The sequence below is a fragment of the Chionomys nivalis genome, chromosome 20, assembly GCF_950005125.1.
Source record: "Chionomys nivalis chromosome 20, mChiNiv1.1, whole genome shotgun sequence".
NCBI classification, from domain to species: domain Eukaryota; kingdom Metazoa; phylum Chordata; class Mammalia; order Rodentia; family Cricetidae; genus Chionomys; species Chionomys nivalis.
In genome coordinates, this window is record NC_080105.1 from 53,810,273 (window position 1) to 53,834,905 (window position 24,633).

Below are 24,633 nucleotides of genomic sequence, written 5' to 3' on the forward strand. Positions count from 1 at the left end.
GTTCCATACAACCTATGTCCAGATTCCCCCCTTTGCTTGTCTTAATCAGGTTACCAAAATTAACATTATCATGGAGGGGCAGACAGATCAAGACTTCTAACTTGACACTTCACGGGAGACCAGGTTTACGTGGTGCTCTAGCCAGATGTGTGCCTTGAACCCACCAGTCTGACAAGCGTCATACCGGTAAACCAGAGAGACGGTGCTAACATCACCAGCTGCTGCGGAGGCCGAGGAACCATGGCAGGCTGACAGACACAGGAGACATGATTCAACCGTCCTAGAGAGGGAGGACACGCAGGAAGGAAATGTCAGGATGTAATTAGATAAAAAGCCTGGACTCCGGTTGAGCTGGCAGAGTTACACGTGGAAATGTTTTTGTCCTTAAAAGCTTCGAGTACCAAGAGGTAAAGGGGTACCAAGCCAGAAGTGATGAGCCCGGTAGTCTCAGCAGGCAGGAGGGCTGAAAGCCCAGTTTGAAGGCAGCCCGGGCAGTATGGGGAGATCCATCTCCAAGGAAAAAGACAGGGGACAAAGGGATTCTTAAAACTGAGTGACAAGGAGATAGGCAACGAGACAGGCTGGGAAGAACTGCTTTACCGTATAACCGAACGCTAGAAATTGGCAAATCTGAAAGGGAAAAATAAAAGTAAATGAAAGACATTTTGGCTTGTTTTTTTTTTTATTTTCCCAGCTTTTATATTAAACAACAAAGTGTCAGAAATAAAAGAAAATGAGACGGGGTAACTTACTTTTTTAAACTCAGAGCCTTGCTCCTGAACTGACAAAGGGGATCCCAAAAGGTCAGTGGCCCCATCCTGGAAGTGCCCACTGAGAGTAACTGTTCATATGGAAGGGGCAGGGGAGGCAAGGGGGAGCCTTATGTTGCTCTTAGTAGGCTAGGTGTTCAATCTTGCATCCTTTGTTCCCGGCTGTCCCTCAGGCGGGTCCTTGCAGTGACAAGCAGATGACCCTGCAGATATGACTACACCAGGCAGAAAGGAACAGGAAATGGGGGTGGGGGAGGCTCTCTGTTTTTGTAGCTAACCTTCCTTTGGGAAGAAAAAAGAAGTGTCCATCATCCAGGAGCCCCTTGTGTTTGCTGGTCACTTCCACCAAACGTGAACACAAGGGTGATCAGGGTGACAGGGAACCATTACGGAGGGTCCACTGGCCATGAGTTCAGTGTAACTGAGCCAAACAAGAGTCACAGATTAAGAAATGAAAACCAAGCCGGGCGGTGGTGGCGCACGCCTTTAATCCCAGCACTTGGGAGGCAGAGGCAGGCGGATCTCTGTGAGTTCAAGACCAGCCTGGTCTACAAGAGCTAGTTCCAGGACAGACTCCAAAGCCACAGAGAAACCCTGTCTCGAAAAACCAAAAAAAAAAAAAAAAAAAAAAAGAAAGAAAGAAAGAAAGAAATGAAAACCACGTTTGGTTTTTTCCTGAGCTTCACAGTGCTGTACGATGTGCATTTGAGCCAGTCACAGAGCTAAGGAAAGCACACATGGGAGGGAGCTACAGCCCATCTCTGGCTCGGCAGAGCTGTCCCTCCTGTTTGTTTTGTGTGGAAACAATGTTTCTGGGTGGACCTAGTGTGCTGAGAAGTCCCTCGAGCCAGGAGAACCCAAGCAGAGATGCATGCACTGTGCTTCTGAGACTCTGTGGCTCACACAGCGGTTCTGAAAGCCAACACAGCCAATGCTGTGAAAGTTACCGGGACTGCAACCAGTTTTCTTTTAAACTTTTGGAGGGATTTCCGCCCCCCCCCCATCCTTCCTCCTTAATTGCTCAGAAAGGAACAGGCCTCCCATGGGCTTCAGCAAAGCATGGCATCAAGCTTAGCAAGGGGTCTTTAGACGGCAAGGTTTGCATGTATAACGTTTAGCAATAACTAAGGATTTCAGCTTTGGGTTCATTCTTGAAATACGTTGACGAGTTTGGGGCTATTTGTGTAACATAGCAAACTAACAGGAAATGCAAAGCCTCCAACAGACTGGAGCCTAACAATGAAATCACCAAATAAAAACCAGCAGGATGGCAAACGGGAGGTGAGTTCTCATGGAAGGTTCCAAGTCGGAAGCTGGGACACTCTGCGTCAGAGACATCCAGAACCCAAGGCTCCAGAGGCAAGCAAGGTAGGGCTTGTCCCTCTGACCCAGGGCTCAGGCTACACTGTGAGCAAAGTCATGACAGAGGCGACATTCACTCGGAGTCAGCAGAGAAAAAGATAATGAAGGTCTCTTTCTCTCTCCTCTCTCATTCCCATGCAGACCGCCTGCCTGCCCAGGTCTCTTCCCAGGGCCCTCCTTGCTGTATGGGGTGGAGATGGCTCCCTGGCCTCCTATTCTGTCTTACCTTGTTCAAAGTACCCTCAGCAAACATTCTGTCTCCCTTCCGGGTTGGCATGTCTTCTACTATACACAGGAACACACAGGATACCTGCCATTTGTTGGTTCGTCCGCTCACTTGCCAATGGCTGGGCACCCATACCTGGAATAGGTCAGGGAACCAGAGACGCCAGCCCTCGTGTAGCTCATGAAACCCTACTGGCACTGGGTGTGCCAACACTCTTTTGGCACTAGCATTTGAATGCGCCCCTCCAAAGTCATGTTGATACGTCACATCCACAGTGGGGGGGGGAGGGGCAAAGAGGGGCCTCCTCGCAGCCACTGGCTTCCACAAGCAGCAACAGCCCCAGCCAAAGGACATGTAAGTCGCCATGTTCCCAGCTATGATCACAGCCTTCTGAAGCCCCCCAGGAAACTAAGTTAGGATTTTTTGTCTTCAGTCCTTCTGCTCTTTGGAGATGCAATGTCCCACTGTAGGAAGGACCAGGCCTCTTCCTGACTGAAACCACCAGCATCTGACCTTTGACCTCCAAGCCTGCAAAACTAGATGTGCTTAGTCTCTGCTCTTCCTCTGGGACAGGCTCAGGTGTTGTCTCTACTGCACACAGCACAGACAATTCAGAATTCCCACCAGGAGGGTCGCACAGGCTGTGTGACAGGTGCATCAGAGCTCAGGTAGAGACCTGGCCTCTTGCTAGTGATGTCACTGTGGACAGTCACCACCTGTCTGGACCGCAGCTTCCCCAGCTAAACTGTGGGAGCAACAGCGCCTCCTGGGGAGCTGTGTAGAGAGAGCCATGACAGCCAAACACCTCATAAAAGACAACAGCAAACAGCCAGTAACAAGCTGTGCCATCCCAAGTCCAGCTCTTGGGTGAGCCTGTAGCACGCTGAGAGAAATAAGAGCTGGGGCTAAATTAAAGGGGCATGTCATCAGTAAGAGATGGGGAAGACACTGGGCTGTTTCCTGTCGCTCAATATCCCTGACCTGTCACATTCCCTAATTTTGAAAACAGCACGGATATGTAAAAGTATCTCTACCCTGGGAGAAGGTTGGTGCTTTTTTGGTTTTCTGTGTCAGTCAGGAGGGAGAGCCTGTGTTCTTTGTGCAGTAGCCGAAGACAGAAGGCAGGCAGGACCGCATACAGGCTACCTCCGCACTCTACCGTTAACCAACGCCACACCCTGTTCTGATTCCTAACAGGCTGTGCAGGAGTCTTGTGGGGCACACATGCAGCCAGACCTTGGCTGGCGTGGGCCACAGCAGGCCAAGCCCAGGCTCACATCAGTGTCCTCTGTACCATGCCCCTCTCAGAGACTCATCTGGCAAGATAGTAAAGACCACAGTGAAGCTATAGCTAGAAAGGGTGGCCACTCTCTAGGCAATAAAGACAGAGGCTACTGGTCATATCACCCCTAGGGCCTTCTCATCAGACACTCTTGTCTCCAAAGTCCCAGGGAGAAGTCCTAGTCAGGAAGGAGAAGTGTGTGGAACAACCAGAGGCCACCTCAGCCTGGGGATGGCATCCAGATGACACGCATAAAGACAGAGGATACAGTGTGAGGTCACACTCCTACAGCAGGCCAGAGAAAGTCAGCTGAACTTTCCTACTGTCTTCTGGTCACATAAAGACTTGCCAACATGTTCTGGACACAGAATGTTCTCAGACATGCCAACATGAGCTTGAGCTCACATTAGCTGACAAGAACTGGTGTGTGTGTATTCTGGAAATGACCATAACTTTATTAAACTTCTGCCCAATTAAAAACTGCCAGGCTTGTGCCTGTGCAAAGCAGATATGGGAGCTACAAGGTTTCCAGGTGGTAATCTTAGGGACACAAAATAAAGGCTTTGTTAGGATGAAATAAATAGGCGCCATACATCTGATAAAGTTCAAGCACTAGTATCCCAAACATGCTGAGGCCCATGATCCATGGCAAGCGTAAGTCACACATGATTTTCAAGACCAACTACCATCTCAAAGGTAGTTTTGACAAAAATAAACTGTACTTTAATTTATACTCCTGGGGAAAGTTTCTGTGTCCGCCAGTAGCATGGACAGCCGGTGTCTGGACATCCCGCCCACAAACAGTGCACTAAGAAGAACACTTGCCTACATCAGGCAAGCTGTTTGTTCTGAACCTTGGCAACTCAGGGAGAGCATCTCTGGGTACAGAACCCCCCACAGCCCAGAGGGGAAAAGTCACTGCCTGCCTTGAAATTGACAGAGCAGAACTGGGGCTAGCCTAGCCACTTTCATCAATCAGAAATAGCTAGAAGATCCAGATCCCATGCCAGGAAGGGTAGATAAACTCTAGGGCCATTCAGCCATTGAGAAAAACCCTTCACCAGAACTGTGTTCTTCCGCCACTTGCCACTAGAGGGTGCTGCTGTGCCACTGGCTTAAAATCCCACATGCTGGGAAATTTTTTTCACAAATACCAGCAAATCACATTTTCTTAGGCCGATTCTTTGTAATGAAACAGAACGTGACCCCAGATAAGGCACGCAGGCTGTGGGTGTGCTGACTCGTCCACACCCACACTATCCTTCCTAATGAAACCCTTTCAAGTATTCAGGCTGGCCTCCTCAGCAGCTTGCACACACCACGGCTCCCTTCCTGACCCCGACCTGGCAGGCACAGCATAGCTGAGGCCACACCAGAGGAATCGGAAGAAGACCATGATGACGAAGCCCTCCTGCAGGCAAAACAAGGTCCCAGTAATACTTCATGGCTACTTCAGAACTAACGCTAAAGGACAAGTTAGTATTCACCTACACGACCTCCTCTGCTCAGAGCTCTGCTGAACCCCGGGCAAGCGTCGGCTGGCATCAGAGCCTCTTTTTCTGAGGCACCTGGCCATTGGTCCTTTCTTGCCTGCCGCCCTTGGTATCGGACGGCGGTGCAAAGTTCCAGTCGACGGGGTTGAGAAGCTGTTGGGTCTTTTTGTGTGTCCAGTACGGGTTAATGATGAGCGTGAGCAGGGCCAGCCCACAGAGGAAGAGTGCGAAGTGAGGCAGGTAGAGGCTGTCGACCAGGGCGCCCCAGTGCTGGAAGCACACCCACCACATGTGGTAGGTGAGGATCATGCGGCAGTGGAACATGTGGATCATCAGCCACTGGTTGGCCTTCCAGAACAGGGAGTCTGACCAGCCAGCCTGTGGACGAGACAAACACCGCGTCAGAACGGGAGGTGGAACGGGATGGGCGCCCTTCATGCACCGTGAACTGACTTCAAAGCAACAGGCTTCTTGCCAGCATTTGCTCTCCAGGGTTTAATTTTGAAGGAAGATGAGAGCCTGGGCCAGTGTTTCAACAGTGAGACCTGCCCTGCTTACTTCCCACTCCCTAAGGCAAGACTCAAATCTTTCCATCTTGAATTAGCTCATATCATAGAGCAAATGGGCCCCTTTTATCTAGCAGCAGTGGGCACACACCCTGGGGCAGTTTGGATAGAAGGTACATCCGGGTTCCTCTAGCTCTTTCACCTCCGAGGGCCTGGACTTTGTGTAACTCTATGCTATGAGCACATTAGTGAGTTTCTGCAGTTTGAGCAGAAGCTGAGCAGCACCCAATGCCTTGCCATGGACAAAAGCCAAGTCCGGCCGCCCCACATAGTCCAGGTCTTCCCAGCAGCAGCCTTCAGGTCTCCTCAGACTGCCATCCCCAGACACAGGTGTGGCAGCTGCTCCCTCCAGGATGAGGCACGACCCTGTCTGTACTCAGTGGCTAGGGATGGGCTGCTAGACTCAGGGTCAGTTGTAAGAGCCAGAAGCCAAGGGGTGGGCTACTTGTTCAGGAGGCAGGACCGCTGGTCTGAGTGAAGGCTCTCTCTGAGGCTGTGTGACATCACCTCCAGGTGGAACTAACTTCTGAATCCAGCAAACTAACAAAACAGAGTTCCTCTCACACGGCCATAAAAATGCACACACATGCTGACACACCTCAAGGGCTGAGAGCACTGAGTTAAGGGATGGCCTTGTGAGTGTATGTATAATCACAATCTCTCCAGAACATTTCAAGTATCGAAGTAAAACAACAATGCTTTCTATGACATATAACACTCGTGACTGAGTCCAAAGGGCCAATCATCTTTCTTTTAACTCTACGACTTAAATTTGAGAAGCTGGAATTCAACCAGATGATGGCTTGCTGCACAGCTGTCTTGCGGCTGGTCCCGGTGACACTCTGGCTAGTGTGGTACTGCTTGAGGGGACCTGCTCTGCGAGTGGCCATGGCACTCCCCCCCATCCCCTTACCCACCTTCACAGCACCCCCCCATCCTCTCACCCACCTTCAGGAGCATCCAGGAAATGCAGGTGAAGGGTGTGCTCATCTCTAACAGCAGAGTGGTCATGGCCAGATAGTGGCCGGCTCTGAGATTCGCCATGGAACCCAGGAACCCAAGAAAGGCAAAGAGGTGGTGGACAACCAAAAACAAGTCAAACGTCCGAAAGCACAGGTTGGACAGGTGGACGGCCACATTCTCAAAGAGGAAGAATCCAGTGGCAGTGGCGACATGAAACCAACACCAGTTCTGCTGCCCCAGAGCTTTGTCGGCGTGGAGCACAGGGTCCCCCAGCAGAGCCCACAGGCCGGCAGCTGTGCTCTGAACACCAAAGACTGCACGGGTAGCGGCCAGGTTCCAGAAGACCTTCTCTTTGGCCAGCAGAGAGCGGTAGGTGGCATTCAGGGAGGATGACAGCTGGTGGCAGACCACAAAGACGCCCAGGTAGAAGACAAAGCCAGCTACCGCCAGGGTCGAGCGAATCTTCCAGGAAGCATAGTCCAGGTCAAAAATGCTCTCCGCCATGACATGGTCGCTTACAGGGGTCATGATCCTGATCTGGATGCCAGGGGTGTCCCTGGGCCAACACAGGGCTGCTGGGCCTGACACCGCTCCTCACTTTCAGTGAAGCTGTCTCAAGGATCTTCGGGTATCCATTCCCAATCTGAAGAAAGAAAATTCATCTCAGAAGAAGCAGAAAAGCAAAAAGCGCCATGGTTTCCCTCCCACGCATGGTCTGCACACCTCCACCCCATCAAAGGACAATGTGGGGGAAGTATTTAAGCTTTCTACCTCACTCTGATGCTTGCAGACATACACAAACCCTGCAAGAGACCTACAGACGGCACAAGAGAAGGAACTAGGCTGATCCAGAGATGCTCAGCCACGAAGGAAGGCAGACACGCTCTGACTTGCAAACGGGCTATGCTCTTCCCACAGAACTCGAGTCCCAGCCCTCGCCTTTGCAGCAGTCCGGTCATAAGCTACATAATCCACAATTCCAGACACTGGAATGCACTCTGTTGAGTCACTTTACCTCCAGAGTCTGAGATAAGAATCTTTCCTTCACGCTCTGTGTTTGAGAGAGCTGTTAATGTACTGGCCATGTGACCTTTGGACATGGGACTCAGTTTCCCCAGGAGGAGAGCAGAGGATGCTGTGGGCCTGAAGCAATGTGTGGTATGTGGTACAGGCTGGGGTTCCCTAATCTGAAACATCCTGGGAGTTCACTTCCTGAAATGGCTCAGCATTTGTTTTAGAGTTCACATCAAGAGCCTGACCTGTGGTGCTTTTCAAAACTCTAGTAGAGCTTCCAGAGTAAGTCTGAACTACTACTGCCTGGACCTATCAGTGTTCGGGTATGACCCACTTCCTTTCTGGGGCCCGACCTCAAACGCTCCTGCACCTTGCTCCACGCTCCAGCTCTGAAGCTCTGAGTTCTAACTTCTCTGCAGATGCCCCGCCCCTGGACCCAACCAGCCATCTTCAATCCACCTGCTTCAAATGCTCTCTAGTCTGAGAAGCACCATGTACTGGGCCAAATGCCTTTCAGACAAACTCGCGTGCCCTCTAGGCCCACACCTGAGCTGCACTCTAGTCTTAACCCCAGACAGCACCACGGAAGCCCTCAAAGGCAGAGGCCCATCCTGCCCATCTTTAAAAGCAAGGTGCCTGGTACAGTGGCTGACAGACATGAAATACTTGCTGAATGCATGCAGATTTGAAATTGTGCTTAAATGGCGAGAGGTCCCTAAATTGGATCTGCTTTGTGAAACTGTAAACAAGAGAGGGTCAAGACTGGAGGAAATCGTGAGACCTGACCAGCTCAGCAGTCACCGCAGGCCAGTCCCACAGCGAGCAGGACAAACCCTGACCCTACTTCCTCAGGGGCAGGGAGCCTTGGGGGAAGGAGGCAGAACATGGCAGGGCTCTGTACTCATCAACCATGAGGCAACAAGGCTCAGTACCAGAGCACCACATCAGCCTCCGACCGTAACTCACTCATCTGTGGCCACAGAAAGCACCAGAACACAAGGCTTGTGGGCTTGAGTGCCAGGGCCCACCCCAAAGGACAAAGGAACCCACAGTCATTATGCTCTTAGCTTGGCAAGACGACATCCTGGAAGTGCTGGTTTTCCCCTCACTTTACACAGGATGCAGTTGTGTGGGCACAACTCGCACACCCACGTATCCCCTCTGATTCCGGGAGCCCTGTGTCACTGTCCTGATGTGTGTTTCTGGACACACGGAAACGTTCTCTGGAGGTGACAACCCAGAGGCTGTTCTGTACGAAGCCTACACCTGGGGCTCACGCCTCGGCTCATAGCTACACGTCTATTTCACATTTCCAATGACTCCAAAAGCTATTCTCACTGAGACAAAATGTAATGTGGTCCCACACGGCAGGGGCAACTGGCTTTCTAAGGGTCTTCTGAGAATGAAGCTGGCTTTGAACTCATGATGCCCCCCCCACAACCTAACTGAGTACTTAATACCTCCTAACCCAGGTACATTTAAGCCTAGTATAGGGCTAGGAAGGAAGGCAGATCTTCTTCCTGGATCTGGAGTAAAAAAGGTACCATTTTGCACTTGCCCACAAGTCACGAGACCAGGCACAAGTTTCCGTTCTGGTGTGATTGCATCACTGTGCCAGGAGTCAGCTTCCATGGGGCCTGGGCGGACCCCCCAACTCTGGTAATCTCTACTCAATCTACTTCCTAAATCAAGGGACACAAACACTGTCTCAAGAAGGTTCTGGTTTAGTCAGAGTGGGAGGAACCCCAGAGCCTCAAGATCAGTGGCTCAAAGATGGCTTGGCTGAGTGGCTTCTCAGAGCTTGCCTGAGCATGGGGGCTAACCCTGGAAATAAAATCTACACGGAAATAGAGGCTAGCGGAGTGTGAAGCACCCGCTGTGTCAGGCGCATCCAACTAGTCTGTTTCCTCTTCACCAGAGAGAGGATGGCTCCAAATCTTCAAGGTACCTTTGGAGGGGGGGCATTTAAAGGACATGTCCACATCAGTCACTTACACAAGACGCGGAGGAGGAGGAGACGTCCTGGCCATTCCAGATCAGGAGCCAAACAGTTACAGAAACGGTGACTTATACACCAGAATACACACCACACTTGAAGTCCTATCCACTGCTTCCCCAGGCTGCTTCGGTGCTCAGACCTCCTGCTCTGTAGGTTTCCATAAAGCACCACGCAGAGACCTGGGCGGCCTGTGATGTCTCCACAGCTAACAGCACCAAGCATCCTTCATCTGGGCAGGCAGCAGCAAGGTAAACTTCAACACCCTCAGCCACCCTCAGCCACGAGAGTTCACCTGGCTGGTGTTGGGATGCAGCTGGCCATCCCTCCCCAGAGGCCTGGAGAGCCCTGCTGGTCCCCTCTGCAGAGTCACAGCTGTGCCCAGTAGGCAGCTCAGATGCTTATGGGACCAGCTCAGTTCTCCTTTTGCGTCCCTTTCTGCTCCTCAAACCGACCACATCCGTCTCACATTAGAAAAGCAAAAAAGGGGACACTGAGGTCACAGCCATTCCCCTTCTGCATGCCTGCTTCACACCAAGCCCAGTTTGGGGACTTCTCCATACTGCTCACTGCCTGAAGTAAGCTGCACAGTGGCCTGCCACTGCTCCCGCCACTTAACCTTCAGTCCTCAAGCTCCATGGAGGAGCCAAAGGCAGGACTGAGCCCAGGGCCCAGTGCAACTCACCAATTCTGTGTTCCTCTGAGATGGGGGCGGGGGGTGGCTCTCCAAAGCTCCTCTTATATTACAGTCACTGGCCTGAGCTCTACTTGTAGTGAACTGTGCCTTCTAAAAAGGAAATCTCCTGCTGGAGAGATGGCTCAGTGGCTGGGAGCACTGGCTGCTCTCCTAGAGGACTGGGGTTCAATTCCCAGCACCCACATGGCAGCTCACAACTGTCTGTTAACTTCAGTTCCAGGGAATCTGACACCTTTATATCAAATGCACAATAAAATAAAATTAAATAAATATATACATATTTTTTTAAAAAAACCTCAGTTGTACATAAATGGACAAGAGTGTCAGTTTGGAGCTGCTGTGACCAGAGGGCCACATCACCAGGAGCTTAGAGTCAGCACCCGTGAAACCCTTCAGCTTTCTATTTTAAGTGGGTTCCTCCAGACTGCTTGGTATAGCAGAACTTTGTGTTTAGTTAGGATAACGAGCCCCAAACTTGGAACTACAGTCAGAGGAATAACCCTGGGACAAAGGGGTCCATTAACGTATAGAAGCTGACACTGGCTGCTAGCTTCTCCCAGAAGCCCCTACCTGTTATGGAGGGAGGAACCTGGCTAAGATACTTTACCCCCCCACCCTGAACTTCTCCAGCCCAGGGGCTGGGCTGCCTTTCCCTCAACTGCTCTTCCCCATATAACCCAGTCATTGCCATTTTGGTTATGCAACCCTTTTTGCCTTTTTGGCCTCTTGGTCTGCTGGTCTCCTGGCTCTCTTCTCTCCCCTCCCTTCCCATGCCATGGCCTGGCTCAGGGTCCTGTTCACTCTGGGCTCTCCCAGATGCCTCTGCTCTCCCTCACCTCTCTGATAAACCTTCCCCTCCACCTAGGAGCCGCCATGTTCTCCGTTCTCTCTTCAGTCACCCACCAGATTCACCATTTACCAAGGTGCACACAGGGGGTCCTAATTCTAATTCCTAATTCTCAACCGGGGTGGTCTCTGGGGCACTGAAAGTTTCCTTGATTTCTCTTCCCACGGGGTGGGGGAGGGTGCAGCGATGGCCCCACAGGCTGTGGTTTCACTGCACCCCAGGACACTCACCAGTTCTGCCTCTCACTCACACATCTCAGCTCACTAGGCACTTGTTTTGGTTACTGACAGCAGAAACCCTCCCTCCGTTTTCTTCTCCACACTGGCTGTCACTCTTCTCTGACAGGATCAACAGTGCATGCCCATGGGCTAAGACGTTAGGCATCGCACGCAGGTGTTTGGTCACAGTATTTCCCCAACATCAAAAGGAATGTATGCTTAAACAAAACTGCAGAGCATGCGCCTGGAAATGGAGAAACGAAACCTCATTACCCCCCCCCCCCCCCCCCCCCAGCAAGCTCTAAGCAACACCACCAGTTTCAGGCACACGCTGAGTCAGCTTTTCCCTAGATAAAACCCTTTCCTTTTTAGTAAAAAAGAAGGGATAAACACATGTAAGCTGTTTACTGTTTCTTTGCCTTTGGCAACACATCAGTAAAACTCCCTCACTAATCCTCTTCCAAGTGGTTCTCGGTGGCCTAGGGGGACACATTCACCTACCCACTGCCCTAACAGGGTTCTCCAGGTTCTCATTACCCTAAGATATCCTGTGCTAAGCATCTCAGGGAGAACTTCTCTGGGCCTGGAAGGGAGGCCAGGGTCTACTGTAAGCGTTGTTTCCATAACAACTAGAACCCGGAAGCTAGGGCAGATCTATTAGAGCTAATAGAAGACCTGGTAGCTGGGTAGGCATCCCATACAATAGTGATGTTTCCTGAATCATGACCTTTTCCAAATGCTCACATTCTTCCTGAAAAGTTTTTTAAAAACCATGGAAACAAATCCAGTGTATAGCTACAGATTTCATATATAAACAGATAAGAAAATAGTGACAAATTCAAACAATACTTAGCAACTGCCATCTACTCCCAATCATTTCAGACTTTTTTTTTTTTTTTTTTTTTTTTTTTTTTTTTTTTTTACCTTTTCGAAACAAGGTTTCTCTGTGACGTTGGAGCCTGTCCTGGTGACGTTGGAGCCTGTCCTGGAACTAGCTCTTATAGACCAGGCTGGCCTTGAACTCACAGAGACCTGCCTGCCTCTGCCTCCGGGGTGCTGGGATTAAAGGCGTTGCCACCACCAAAGGCCTCCAACACCCACGAGCAAGCAGAGTTCCACCCTATCCTTCCTTATCTGAGCAGCACCACAGGCCCAGAACCTGTTATCTCCTGTACACTGCTGACTCCAGCTAGGTGTTTTATTCCCCTCCCCCTTCACTATATATGCTGACACCACCCAGAGCCAACTCCTGCCGACCAGGCCAACAGGGCCTTTCCTCCTCTGGTCCCATGATGATCCATCCATGATCAAGCTCTCCAGTCCTTAGCACTGTGCAGAGCTAGCCCAGCGTGTCCCCACTTCGCCCCAGATGGTCCGTCCCTTTGCTGCTGCTCCTCGTCGTACCATGTTCTCTTGCGCCCGGTGTCGACCTGTGCAATCGCACCTAGACTGACCCGTCCACTTGCGACCCCGCTGGCCCCATGCATGACCTGGAGGCAAAAGCCAAAACAATGCCTCCTCCCCGGATGGCCAGGCAATGGCAGCCCCAGTGCAGGCGGGGGTGTACACAGGGCGCCCTCCACGCCTCACCTGCATTCAGGTGAGCAGAAGGTGGGCGCCGCCTCTTGGCCCATCAGCTGCTCAGACTCGGCGTCCCCGGGGCTCCAGTGCCGTGGACATACCCAGTGCCATGAACCAGACCAGGATACCGGCCGGTGGGTGGCACCGGAGACCAAGACCCCACGCCCACCTGTGTCTCCGCCTCGGCGCCGGGCTTTCGGTCCGTCCCGCCCAGACCGCCGGAGGATTACCCACGACAGTGTCGCGAGCTAAGCAAACACAACCCACTGCGCACGCGCACCACGGCCGACAAGCCCAGGCCCCGCCCCCATGGGACACTACCAAGGCAGTCGCAGGGGTGCGGGCCGTACCACCCAGCGCCGCGAGGGCGCCTGGATTTCTGCAGCGAGCTATGCTGGATTTGATTGTCGTGATTCAAGCTGGTTCTGGAACCCTGAAGAAGGGTAGGGAGGGGGCCGTGGTACAGTTCCTCAAGAACACTCAACTGAGACCCTAAACTACCCCCCCATTTTTCTGCATGGACTTGTCCCCCAAGACCCTCCCCACGTTTGCCCACCCCGTCACCCACCCCGTGTCCCTTGGGCCTCTGAGGTTCCACCCTTGCATACGTCTCTCGGTTGGTGTTTCCTCGTTGTGGGCCAGCTCTTGAAGCTAGTATATTGTGCTCAGGCGGGCAGAATGGACCAGAGCGCGTCCCTTGCTACAAATAGCATTGCCTTCCGGGTGTTGGCACCCGGTTCTTGTCTGTACAGTGGGTTCTGCTCAAAGTCAAGTCCGGTGCTCCTGCCAAGAGCCGAAGCTAGTTGGCCCTGGATCCCTAAAGACAGCAGCATTACTGGAAGAGCAAAGACCTCTCGACCCCAGTTCACCTATACCATGCACCTACCCAAGGACCTGTTAGGGCTCGTAGGATAGCAGAGGGCGGAGCAGAATCGGTCCCCTCTCTCTGAGCAGATAGCCAGCCCTTGGAGAAGAGCAGCCACCGAGCACAACAGGAGAACAGTGGCTCCTGAGCCACACAACTGGCCTGCTGCTCCTTGTGCAATGTTAGCTAGTAAGGTGTTTGCAAGTTCTTATCTCTTACCCAGATGCCCACCCTAGCCTGGACTGTATCACATCTTATCTTGAGGCAGGATAGCTGGTTAGAAAAGACTCCAGGCCGGGTGGTGGTGGCGCACGCCTTTAATCCCAGCACTTGGGAAGCAGAGGCAGGCGGATCTCTGTGAGTTCGAGGCCAGCCTGGTCTACAAGAGCTAGTTCCAGGACAGTTACCAAAAACTACGGAGAAACCCTGTCTCGGAAATTCAAAAAAAAGAAAAGAAAAGAAAAAAAAAGAAGGAATAAACTCGTGTACGTACCTACCCAACCTGCTCCTGGTTCTGATTTTGTCTCTGAACGTCCGGGAATTTCAACACAGTTAACCAGGCCACCTGCAAAAGAACGTTTGAGAAACATCACACATGAGATGGATAAAAAGACCAACGGACTGTGACGTAAGCCCTATGCCCCTGTGACTTGTGCATAGGGTCTTTGGAAGCACTACTGAACCATATCTGTTTAGGGGCAAGATTTACATTGACATTCAACTTTCAGGTTTTTTTTTCTGTTTCCCGTGGCACCTCTGAACCCACGGTTAGCGCCTCAGTTTGTGTCTCCCCCACTCTACTGTTGTAAACAACTACATGAGACCCTGTCTCAAAATAACAAAAAAAAAAAATTTAAAGGAAGGAAGGAAAGAAGAGAGAAAAAAGTGAACTGGGTGAGTTGGCATTGTTTTTGTAATCCTGGCCCTTTGGGAGGTGGACATAGGAAAGTCAGGAGGTTAAAGGTATTAGCCGTGTATGGAGTTTAAGGCCAGCCTGGGTTAGACTGCTTTCAAAAAAACCAAACAAATCCAGTCTGACTCCTGTTCTGCTGTCACCACCTGCAGGGTTACACCCCAGACACTCCCTTCAGCCTGGCCAGCCAAGACAGAAGGCTCCTCTAGCCACTTCTTAACTTCCAGTGTGTCAGGTGCCACACCGCTATAAGAAGTGACAGTTGCCTGCCCCGAGCACCTTGGTAAACATTCCATAGGAAGAAACCCAGCGCTCCTGGATGGAGTCTCTAGGCTGCTGCCCTCAGATATTATGCCGTGGGCCATTTGGAGAAGGCAGATTGGAATGAGTGTGCTTGATTGAGGTGATGTGAGGGGCAGTTTAACACTCGCTTCCTGGGGTGCTAGCAAAATGCACTCATGTAATGTTTCCTTGTTTCAAGAAGAGATTTCCTTCTACCATGTGAGTGTGGGTATCGAGGTCTGCTGTGGCATGCTTGGGAACACACACAAGTAAAATAATGAAAAGGAAAGATTTCCCTTAGAAGGCATTAGCACGTGGGTAATGAGTCTCCTCTTGCCATGAATTTGAAAGAGAGCCAGGCAGGGTAATGTGGGAGGGACTTGGAAGGAGAAAAGGAAAGGGAGCTATGATGTAACTGTATTTTAATCTCAAAAGATAAAAATCTAATCCTCCTTCAGGACTCCTGACAGAGTTCTCAAAGGGGCGTGTGTGTCTGAGGGAGAGAGGAAGAAAGATACCTAGACTTGGATCCATGGAGTCATTCCCCAGAGGCAGTAGTAGTCATGGGAACAAGAGACCCAGATCTAACCCATATGGCTGGTTACCTGCAAGTGCCTCTCCTCCTTGTCCCCCATGTGTGCAGTGTGCTGGGCCCCTTGTCTTTGGGGGCAGGATAACTCATGAAATCTTTAGGGACAAACTGGCTATCAACTTGCATCTTACAAGAAAAGATGATCTTAAAAATGGGTAATCAAGGGAGACTAGAAAGGCAGGGAAAATCAAGAAGATGTGGGAAGGGAAAGGAGTCCCTCACCCCAGAGTCTTAATGAATTCACTGTAAAGATTGCCTACAATATTCTTATGCAATAATCTTATTTATGTATGTATGTATGTATGTATGTATGTGTGTATGTATGTATGTATGTTGGTTACACAGTCCTGGCTGTCCCAGAACAGTGCTGGAATTAAAGGCATGTGCCACCCCACCTGGCACAATATTCCTTTTTAATGGAAATATTGCAAACAAGAATGTTAAAATAGTGACAAGCCATAGCTAAGGCCTAAACCTGAGTGATCTTTGAGTTTAACTTCACTCCTGCCGGGCGGTGGTGGCGGCGGATCTCTGTGAGTTCGAGACCAGCCTGGTCTACAAGAGCTAGTTCCACTAGTTCCAGGACAGGCTCCAAAACCACAGAGAAACCCTGTCTCGAAAAACCAAAAAAAAAAAAAAAAAAAAAGCCACAAAAACAAAAAAAACCTTCACTCCTCTTCTCCCAGCCATAAACCTCCAGATTTCTGGGCATTTCACAGTTTCACAGACAGGACTGTGAACTTTGTCCACAGTCGAGCATATGTCTTAACTCCCTGTGTCTTAGTAAAGACTTCTTCCACCATTGTGGCCCATGTTCTTCCTTTGTCAGGCTGTGATCCTGTTCATTGTTCCTCAAAAACTGTACTGACTTCATTTACTAAAAGAAAAGTAAATTCTTCATCTCGGCTACATGCTATCTGTTTAGTAAGTACACCCAAGCTTACACCTAGGTGAAAGCATTTTTCTTTTCTTTCTTTCTTTCTTTCTTTCTTTCTTTCTTTCTTTCTTTCTTTCTTTCTTTCTTTCTTTCTTTTCTGGCAACGGGGTTTTTCTCTGTCTAATAGTCCTGACTGTCTTAGAACTCAGTTTTTAGATCAGGCTGACCTCTAACTCACAGAGATCCATCTGCTTCTTCCTCCCAAGCGTTGGAATTAAAGGCGTGGGCCACCGTTTTCTTAATAATCCTTCAGTTCTCTTCATACTGACTTGTCCTGAAACTCCTTTCTTTCTTCTGTTGTGGCCAAAGCGGCAGCCTCACTTTTGATGAGTGAGTGCTGACCCCTCTTCCTTAATCCTCTTCTGATTCAGAATTTGCCCAGACACTGTGCCCTGTGTGGTTTTTGAGTTTGCCTGCCTGTATGTCTGTGTGTCACATGAATGCAGCTCCTGAGGAGGTCGGAAGAAAGTGTCAGATCTCTCGGAACTGGAGGTACAAACTCCTGTGAGCTACCATGTGGGTACTGGGAAGAAGAACCAGGTCCTCTGGACGATCAGCCTGTGTTAACCTATTATCAGTATAATTACTGGGACAAGCCTTGTGGCATCCACCACTAGATGAACCATTAGAGCGCAGCTGGAACCAGGTTTCTGATGTGTCAAAGGCTCAGTCACAAGCTCCTCTTTGCAATCTTCCCAGTGGCGTATTCCACCCTACTTCCCAGCAGGGTCCTGTTAGTTTCTCAAGGTCCTACCGTTGGGCCAGTTTGGCCAAGAGTCCCACCAAGTTGACGCTAACACTTTCAGATTAAATTCCTGCTAAAAGGCCTGCCCTCAGGGAGAAGTCTCTAGAGTCCCTGCAGCAAGGTCAATGTCCTAGCGTGGGTGTCTGTTTCTTCTCTGAAATTTCCCACTGCCCTCATAATCAACCCGACTCCACTGTCCCAGCTATAGAACCCCACTTGGACCGCCCTTTCCACAGCAGGCCTCTGGGGAAAACCTGACTGATTAGTTTTGAATTTTTTCGTTGAATATTGCAATTTTTTGTTGTGTTTTGAGACCGGGTTTCTCTGTGTAACCCTGGCTGTCCTAGAACTCACTTTGTAGAGGAGACTGGCCTCAAACTCTCAGAGATCTGCAGGCCTTCCAACTGATAGAAACATACACTGTGCCCATTTCTTTACCTAAAAACTCTTTCTGGAAACCTCGTGAGTTCTGAGCCACAAGGCACAGGGCCTACAGCCAGGAATGGACCTTTAGGCCAGGAGTTGCTGGTAAGGTGACCTTGTAGCAGCACCAGGGCCTTCCTGAGTCATCCCTGTGATTCCAGAGTATTTGGTCTCCACAGTGAAAGCAGGAGTAGTCTTATGACCCCAAAATCTTTGCCTTCTGAATATCAGCCACATACAATGGGCAGGGCTCATGGGAAGTAGAAAGTTAGTGGTTATAAAGACATTGCCCTAGCAGTCAGCTATAGACATCCTGACAGTGACATGAGCAATTACATGACTTTAATCTGAGTGACTTATTCCTGTGGGGACATGTGTCCATAGGGGCTTTTCATGGTTGTGACATCTTTGGAGGTAGGGTGTTTAGGTGATTCTGGCTTCAGGAGGGAAAAAGGTATCAGAGGTTCTATAGCACCAAATGAATCCCCAGCGGAAATTTTCAGAATGGAATGTCACCATTGTGGAGGATAAAAAGCCGTACCCAGGAAGGAGAAACATGCCTATCTTAACACTACGATACCACTGTGACATTTAGTGGGCCATGCCATGCTTGTAGGAATCATGGGAGCAGGGGTGCCATCTCCAGAGGGAACCTTTAGTAGAGGACACTGCACCAGAAGGGACTGTTGGGAGAACACCATGCTTCAGTGGGAACCATTAGGGGTGTGCTATAATCTAGGAAGAAACTGTGAGGAATTCCAGTGGACTTTCCACTATCCCACAAAGGTCTGTGCTATACTTCCTGGGACAATGCCAACCAGGACTGGGGGACTCAGGTGACATAGAAGGATAGAAGTATTTTTGTTTGTTTTGGTTTTGATATCCCTCCCAGTTGTGTGTGTGTGGGGGGGATATTTGCATTCTTACACAAGAATATTTGGCAACCCCAGGGCAACATTGAGAGAGTCATTGGTCCTCGAATGCCTTGTGAGAGCCAAAGTTACATTTGAAGTTTTAATTACTATACCACAGAGATCCATGAAGCAAAAATGCCTCTGATCAGCAAGCCCCTTATACAAGGACAGATAGTTCCTGGAATGCTGGAGGCTGTTGTTTAATGGGGATGAGAAGCCACAGGTTTTCACTTCCCTAAATGAGGTTGTTGGGCCCGTCTACACCAGACGTGCTTAATCACATGTGGGTGGGAGATTCAGAGAAAATATGCCAGAATGTATGTTTGCCCTGATTGGATGTAGGCCAAAGTTACATCAGATGTATGCTTGTCCCCGATTGGACACAACTGGAAATACTTACGCTGCTGCACCTGTGATTGGGGCCATTTTCTGGAAACCCAGAGATGGATCTGGCCAGAGTCCATTCACCGGGCCAGTATTTAATTAAAGTTTGCTTCAAATTTGGCCTTGGACTTGGTAGTGGTCTTAGTCTTGACCAGTGGGACTCACAACCTTCTACCTTGTATTTGAAACTGGTTCCTGGGCTTGAATGCTTGCTACATGAGCCAGGCTAGCTGGCCAGTGAGTGGATTGTCCTCCCCTGTCATTATCGCTGAGATTATGGGGTATGTGCCACCACAGCTGGCTTTTAACGTGGCGCTAGGGACCCAGGCTCCATCCTCGTGTTTATAAGGAAGGCACTTTACTGACTGGGCCAAGTCCTCAGCCAGACCTAGAGTGGTTTAGCAAAATTTTCCTTCTTTTCTTTGGTTTTCTCCCTCTTCCTCTTTTCTTCACCAACCTTTTCCTTCTCTTTATTTTCTCTTCCCTCCTATTTTCCCTGTCCCTCCTTCCATGATGCCGGGATCTACACAAGTCTTCTTGATGCTAGGCAAGCAGTCATATTTCCGGTCATAGAAAAATACATTATTTTCTTTTTTTCAAAGACAGGGTTTCACTATGTTGCCCAGGCTGGTTTCAAATTCCTGGGCTACATAAATCCTCCTAAATCCTTCTGCCTCAACCTCCTGAGTGGCTGTGACTACCGAAACATCTCACCCTATCAGACTTGGGACAACTTCATTTTAATACCTATATGTAACCACCTTGATTTGCTTTTATTCCGGTTATTGTTTTAGAGTCAACAGACTCAGAGATAGCCTCCCCTCCTGGCCAACACAAAATGTAATGGAACGAGTCAAATATAAGGGCATATAAAAACATTTAGTGAATTGCAATATAATAACTCCTCTTTTGCAAGAGTTAGATAGACGGATAAAGTAGGCAAGTACAAGAAACAGTAACAGAGGCCCTGGGGGAAAAAAAAGGATTCCTGTAGGAAGTACTGTAAGAACTTAGACTGGAATAATGTAGCTAGTCTGTTTACCTAATGTTTAATGGTTACTGGGAAGATCAGAACTCAAATACCTAGTGCTTGGCAGGTAGCGTTGGCTTAAGATTCTCAATCGATATTTAGATTTTTAGATATTTAGAGCAGACGGATGGCCTCTTACCCCAAGCCTGTTTTCCCTCAGCCTTCCCCAACTTTTAACAGCCCATCCATTTTCACATGGTATTCCAAATTCTAAAGAAAGTGCTTTATTTAACACACAACACCTGATCCACCCATAAAGATTGACTTAGGAAAAGATAAAATGCATCTAAATGGAAAAATAGAGGCACCAACTCAGGAGGTGTGGAGTCAACTTGACATTTAAGGAAAAGGACAGGAGGGGCTCCAAACAAGAGGGGATAAAACCCTGAGGATCAATGCTGCATAGAATGGGCTCAGGTTTTTACCTACCATCTCAATAAAAGCAACCAATACCCAACTAATCTCCCAGCTCCCTGCCCAGACGGGGTGTGAGATGGAAAACCCCACTTCGTTGTCAAGATTGGACTTGAATAAACTCCCTCCTGGCTCCCCGAGAGGCAGTGAGCAGGGAACAGCCTCAAGCTCCTACAACAGCAACACAGAGTTTCTTCTATTTGCTAATCACCAAACTGAAAACTTACCTAAATGTTTTCTCCCCAGCTTTTCATCACAGGCGCCTGCCTTGCTTTTAGATGTGTGACTGAGGCATCAGGCTGAACCAAGGCCGCTGACAAACCAGGGATCGAAATGCCAAACAGTGGTGAAGGGACAAGGCTCCAGAAATCCTCCTAGCTGCCGGGAATCGGGGCATTTCCTGCTTCTCGGCAGACTGACAGAACGAGGCAGGCAAGGTAGTTGTAATAATCACATTGTAGGCGGACTTCTTCAGGAATGAGGTCTAGGTCACCCTATATGAGTGGGCATCACAGGATGTCTAATAGTAAGCAGGCCTGTTACCAATGGGTGCAATCTTTAAGCCCCACCTACTGCTGGCCCTCATGGCAGTGCCCAGCCGGAGCCCAGCTGTCAGACCTGTTGTGTGAGCTGGTCAAAGTAGGGACAATTACATGACCCAGCGTGAGCCAGCATCCTGTCAGACCTGTGTGGGCAAGCAGCCTCCCCTGGCAGATGTGACCCAGTTGGCAAGTGCACACCCGGACTCCCGTGTAGAGGGAGAGCCCACACAGCCCAGCAAGGGAACACACACTTAGCTCATTTCTAAGCATGGCGACAGCATTCCTGTCAATACACAATTGAGTGTTCTCCGTTGAGGAAGCCATTCTTCGCTTTAAGCCTCATCATGTTCATGTGATATGTGTGCATTCTTTGTGGTTTTCACTTGCTGTGTTGTATGTGACTTCAGACATCCTTGGGGTCTGGCTACCTGCCCAGGTTTACAGATGTGGGAAGAAACTAGGGGCTTTCCTTAGTAGGCACAGGACCCAGAGCGACCGACCTGCCCTGTCTATCAGGCCCTCCTACCAGGGAGACACTAGCTCCTCCTCCTGCACCTGCTCTCTAGGCTTCACCCCTTGCTGCATCCTTAGGCAATGGCCCCTGTTCTCAGCCAACTTCTTTTTGCTTGCCGGCTGGCTGGGTGCTCCCTGTGACCTGTTTGGTGTGGTGTCCCTCTGGTTTCTAGAAGCTGTGTGCGAATAGACTTGTTTTTCCACAGTAGTCTTCTATGTCCTTGTCTTGCCACCCGTGTTCAAGGCAGACCCAGGGTACGGTTTTAAATGGTCTCCTAGACTCCAACAGTCTAGATTCCCTGGACTCCAGGTGAATGATCCCTGGTCACCAGATTGGGCAGTGGGGAGTAGACACCTCAGTGATCTACACAGGAGAGCAAGACCCGTGTTCTGATGGCTGCAGATGGGGAGCTCTGGACTGAGCCATGTGGGTCCCGGTCTAAATTCTGCCTGTATGACTGCTCTTCTGAATGGGTATTTTGAGACTCAGGGCTCTGTGGGGCTGCAGTCTTCCAGGATCACATCACCCACACAGCAAGCGTGGGTACCTAGGCAACTGGGGTAGTGAGGGTTTCTCCCCTCTGGCACCCATCCCCACAGCACACCTGGCCTCCTCAGCCATGCGGCTTCTGGACGGTGGGGGAAAGCAGTGTCACGAAGCAAATACATGTGGCCTGCCCGCTGAGACTGTCGCCCCGTTCATCTTGAAATCCTTTTTTAATTTTATGTGTTTCATACGCATGTGTGTCTGCGTAATATTTGCGTGCCTGGTGCCCTCAGGGGCCAGAAGTAAATATAGGATCCCCTGGAACTGGAGTCACAGACAGTTGTGAGCTGTCGCATGGGTGCTGGAAGTCAAACCTGGGTCCTTGGAAGAGCAGCAAGTGCTCTTAACTACTACGCCATCTCTCCAGTCCCAGAATTACTCTTTTCAAGGACCAGCATGCTAAAGCTAGTCTCATGGCTAAGGCCTCAGTGGAGGGAAGGGATATCATCAATGGGTATGAGTCCGGCCATCTTAGTTAGACCTTAGGTGTGTCTTAACTGTTAGATGCTAGGCGTTCAGGCCACAGTCTCAGTGTCATTGAAACCCTCACCCACAGGTGAGGCACTGAGGAGCCTTGAGGAAGCTGAGGTCAGAAAGGTTCAGCTCCGTGTTGGGACTGGAGTCCTTATGAAAAAAACCCAGGATGGTCTTTGCCCCTTCATATGTGGGGACACAAAGAGAAGACGCCTGACTGTGGACCAGGAGATAGCTGTCAGCCGACACAGGGTCTGCCAGGCTCAGCTCTAGGAGGCCCAGTGCCAGAACTGTGAAGCACGTGTCTGGTGCATAATCTAACAGCTAATAATTCCATCTGACTGACACCCATGGGTTCACAGAGGATCCCCACCCTTTTCTACCACTCAGTAAGAACATAACAGACTTGTGGTTCCAGAATGGCCTAGAGGGGAGGGGATGAGACGCCCCCTCAGATCTGATTCCATCCTCTCCCAGCCTTGTGGGGAACTCTGTACCTCACTGACTGTACCATACTCCCAATGGTGCTTGTTTCTGGAAACTACTACCCACTCCAGTCCTCGGGAGAAGGTCTGCCTCGGGGATTGGCCTGGAAGCCACATAACCACATAACTCATGCTTCCCCAAGATTCTTCTCTTATATAACAAGCTCCTGTGCACTCTGTAAAAACAAAAGCTCACTTAGGTGGAATGGCCACGGTCTTCAGAGGAAACTCTGCAGGCTCCCAGATTTGGACTTTTAGACTGATTCTGAGGGTCAAGCAAATATCACGAGACCGTGTGTCTAAAGGCCCCACCTTGGATGCCTTGGTACCCCCGCACTGGGCTCAGAAAATCTCTGATGGCCTCTCTCTCAGCTCCTCTCCCTTCAGGGAGGCAGAGTTCTCAGGTAGGAGGATGCAAGATCCTCAGCCAAATGCAGGCCTCTTTCTCTGTCTTCCTCTAGCAGGTAGGGTGGTTATGGAGGAGTAGGTCTGGCCAGTATGGGGAGAGCCACCTTTTGAGAAGATGGCTGACCTCTGGCCTGTTATGCAGACTTAGAATATGAGGCGCCGGAAACGCCATGTCTCCAGCTGTAGCCATGACAATTTTCACCTCGTTGACTCATTACATAACGCGGAAGCGGCACCGTGCAAATGCAAACTCTTTTCCTGTTGACCGTCGTGCTTCCGGTTTGTCTGGGAGAATTTTTTTTGCATGCGTATATGTGCAGCTATGTGTGTGCGTGTTTTCTCATGTGTTGGAGGCTAGAGGTTTACAATGGCTGTCTTCCTTGGTCACTCTTACTTCAGCTTGTTTGGCCAGTCACCTTGGCCCAGGGATCCCGTCCTGTCTCTTCTGTACTGGTATTACATAGGTGGGGGCCACACCTGCCAGATGTTTATATGGGTTCTGGGAATCGGAACTCCGGTTCTCTCATCTACACTGCAGTTGCTTTATGCACCGAGCCACCTCTCCAGTCCTAGGAATTCTTTTTTTAATCTTTATATTTTCATTGATGTTTTTTAAGCATTAAGGGAACTAGTCTCTTTTCCCTGAAAACATCAGTATAAACTCTAGCACAGTGATTCTCAACATTCCTAGCACTGTGACCCTTTAATACAGTTCCGTTCCAATGCTACTTTGTAACTAATTTTACTATTGTTATGAATCATCATGTAAATATCTGTGTTTTCTGATGGTTTTCGGTGATCCCTGTCGTGACCCACAGGTTGAGAACTGTTTGTCTAATGGTTACAAATATAGATGGATAGAAAGAGAGAGGAACAGAAAGAGACAAACTCAAAGACGGAGACAAAGCTAGAGACAGAGAGATAAAGAGAGATGGACAGACAGTTTGGACTCAGAACTGAGGAACATTCATTCTGTTCATGACCAGCCAGTAGGCCATTGAGGTGGTGGATGCTTCTCCTTCAGAGGAGTGTGGGGCACTGTGGTTCGCATAATTAACTCGTGTTGAGGGATGTTTACTCTTTTGGCTTTTGAAGAAGCCCACCACCCAGCTCCCAGATAAATCACATAGAGTCTTATTTATACTTATGA

The 24,633-nt window shown here is 49.8% G+C and overlaps 1 protein-coding gene across 3 annotated transcripts; it reads right to left on the reverse strand.

The window, feature by feature from the left end:
- Positions 1 to 1,460: 1,460 nt before the first annotated feature.
- Positions 1,461 to 20,799, reverse strand: Cln8 (CLN8 transmembrane ER and ERGIC protein). Of its 3 annotated transcripts, none has more exons than XM_057753084.1 (3): positions 20,742 to 20,799; positions 6,648 to 7,305; positions 1,461 to 5,511 (listed from the first exon to the last, which is right to left on the reverse strand). In XM_057753084.1, the coding sequence occupies exons 2-3, from the start codon at positions 7,188 to 7,190 to the stop codon at positions 5,185 to 5,187; spliced, it is 870 nt and encodes a 289-aa protein (XP_057609067.1). In that variant the 5' UTR covers positions 7,191 to 7,305; positions 20,742 to 20,799; the 3' UTR covers positions 1,461 to 5,184. The 3 variants fall into 3 exon arrangements, with proteins under 3 accessions (XP_057609067.1, XP_057609066.1, XP_057609065.1); XM_057753083.1 differs by lacking the exon at positions 20,742 to 20,799 and adding an exon at positions 13,185 to 13,271; XM_057753082.1 differs by lacking the exon at positions 20,742 to 20,799 and adding an exon at positions 13,025 to 13,253.
- Between the last annotated feature and the right edge of the window lie 3,834 nt (positions 20,800 to 24,633).

Bases quoted from the DNA above. Each gene is read 5' to 3' on its own strand.
- Cln8 (XM_057753084.1), bottom strand. From the start codon at position 7,190: ATGACCCCTGTAAGCGACCATGTCATGGCGGAGAGCATTTTTGACCTG. The intron at 5,512-6,647 runs GTGGGTGAGAGG...TCTCGTCCACAG, and splicing joins TTTCCTGGATGCTCCTGAAG to GCTGGCTGGTCAGACTCCCT.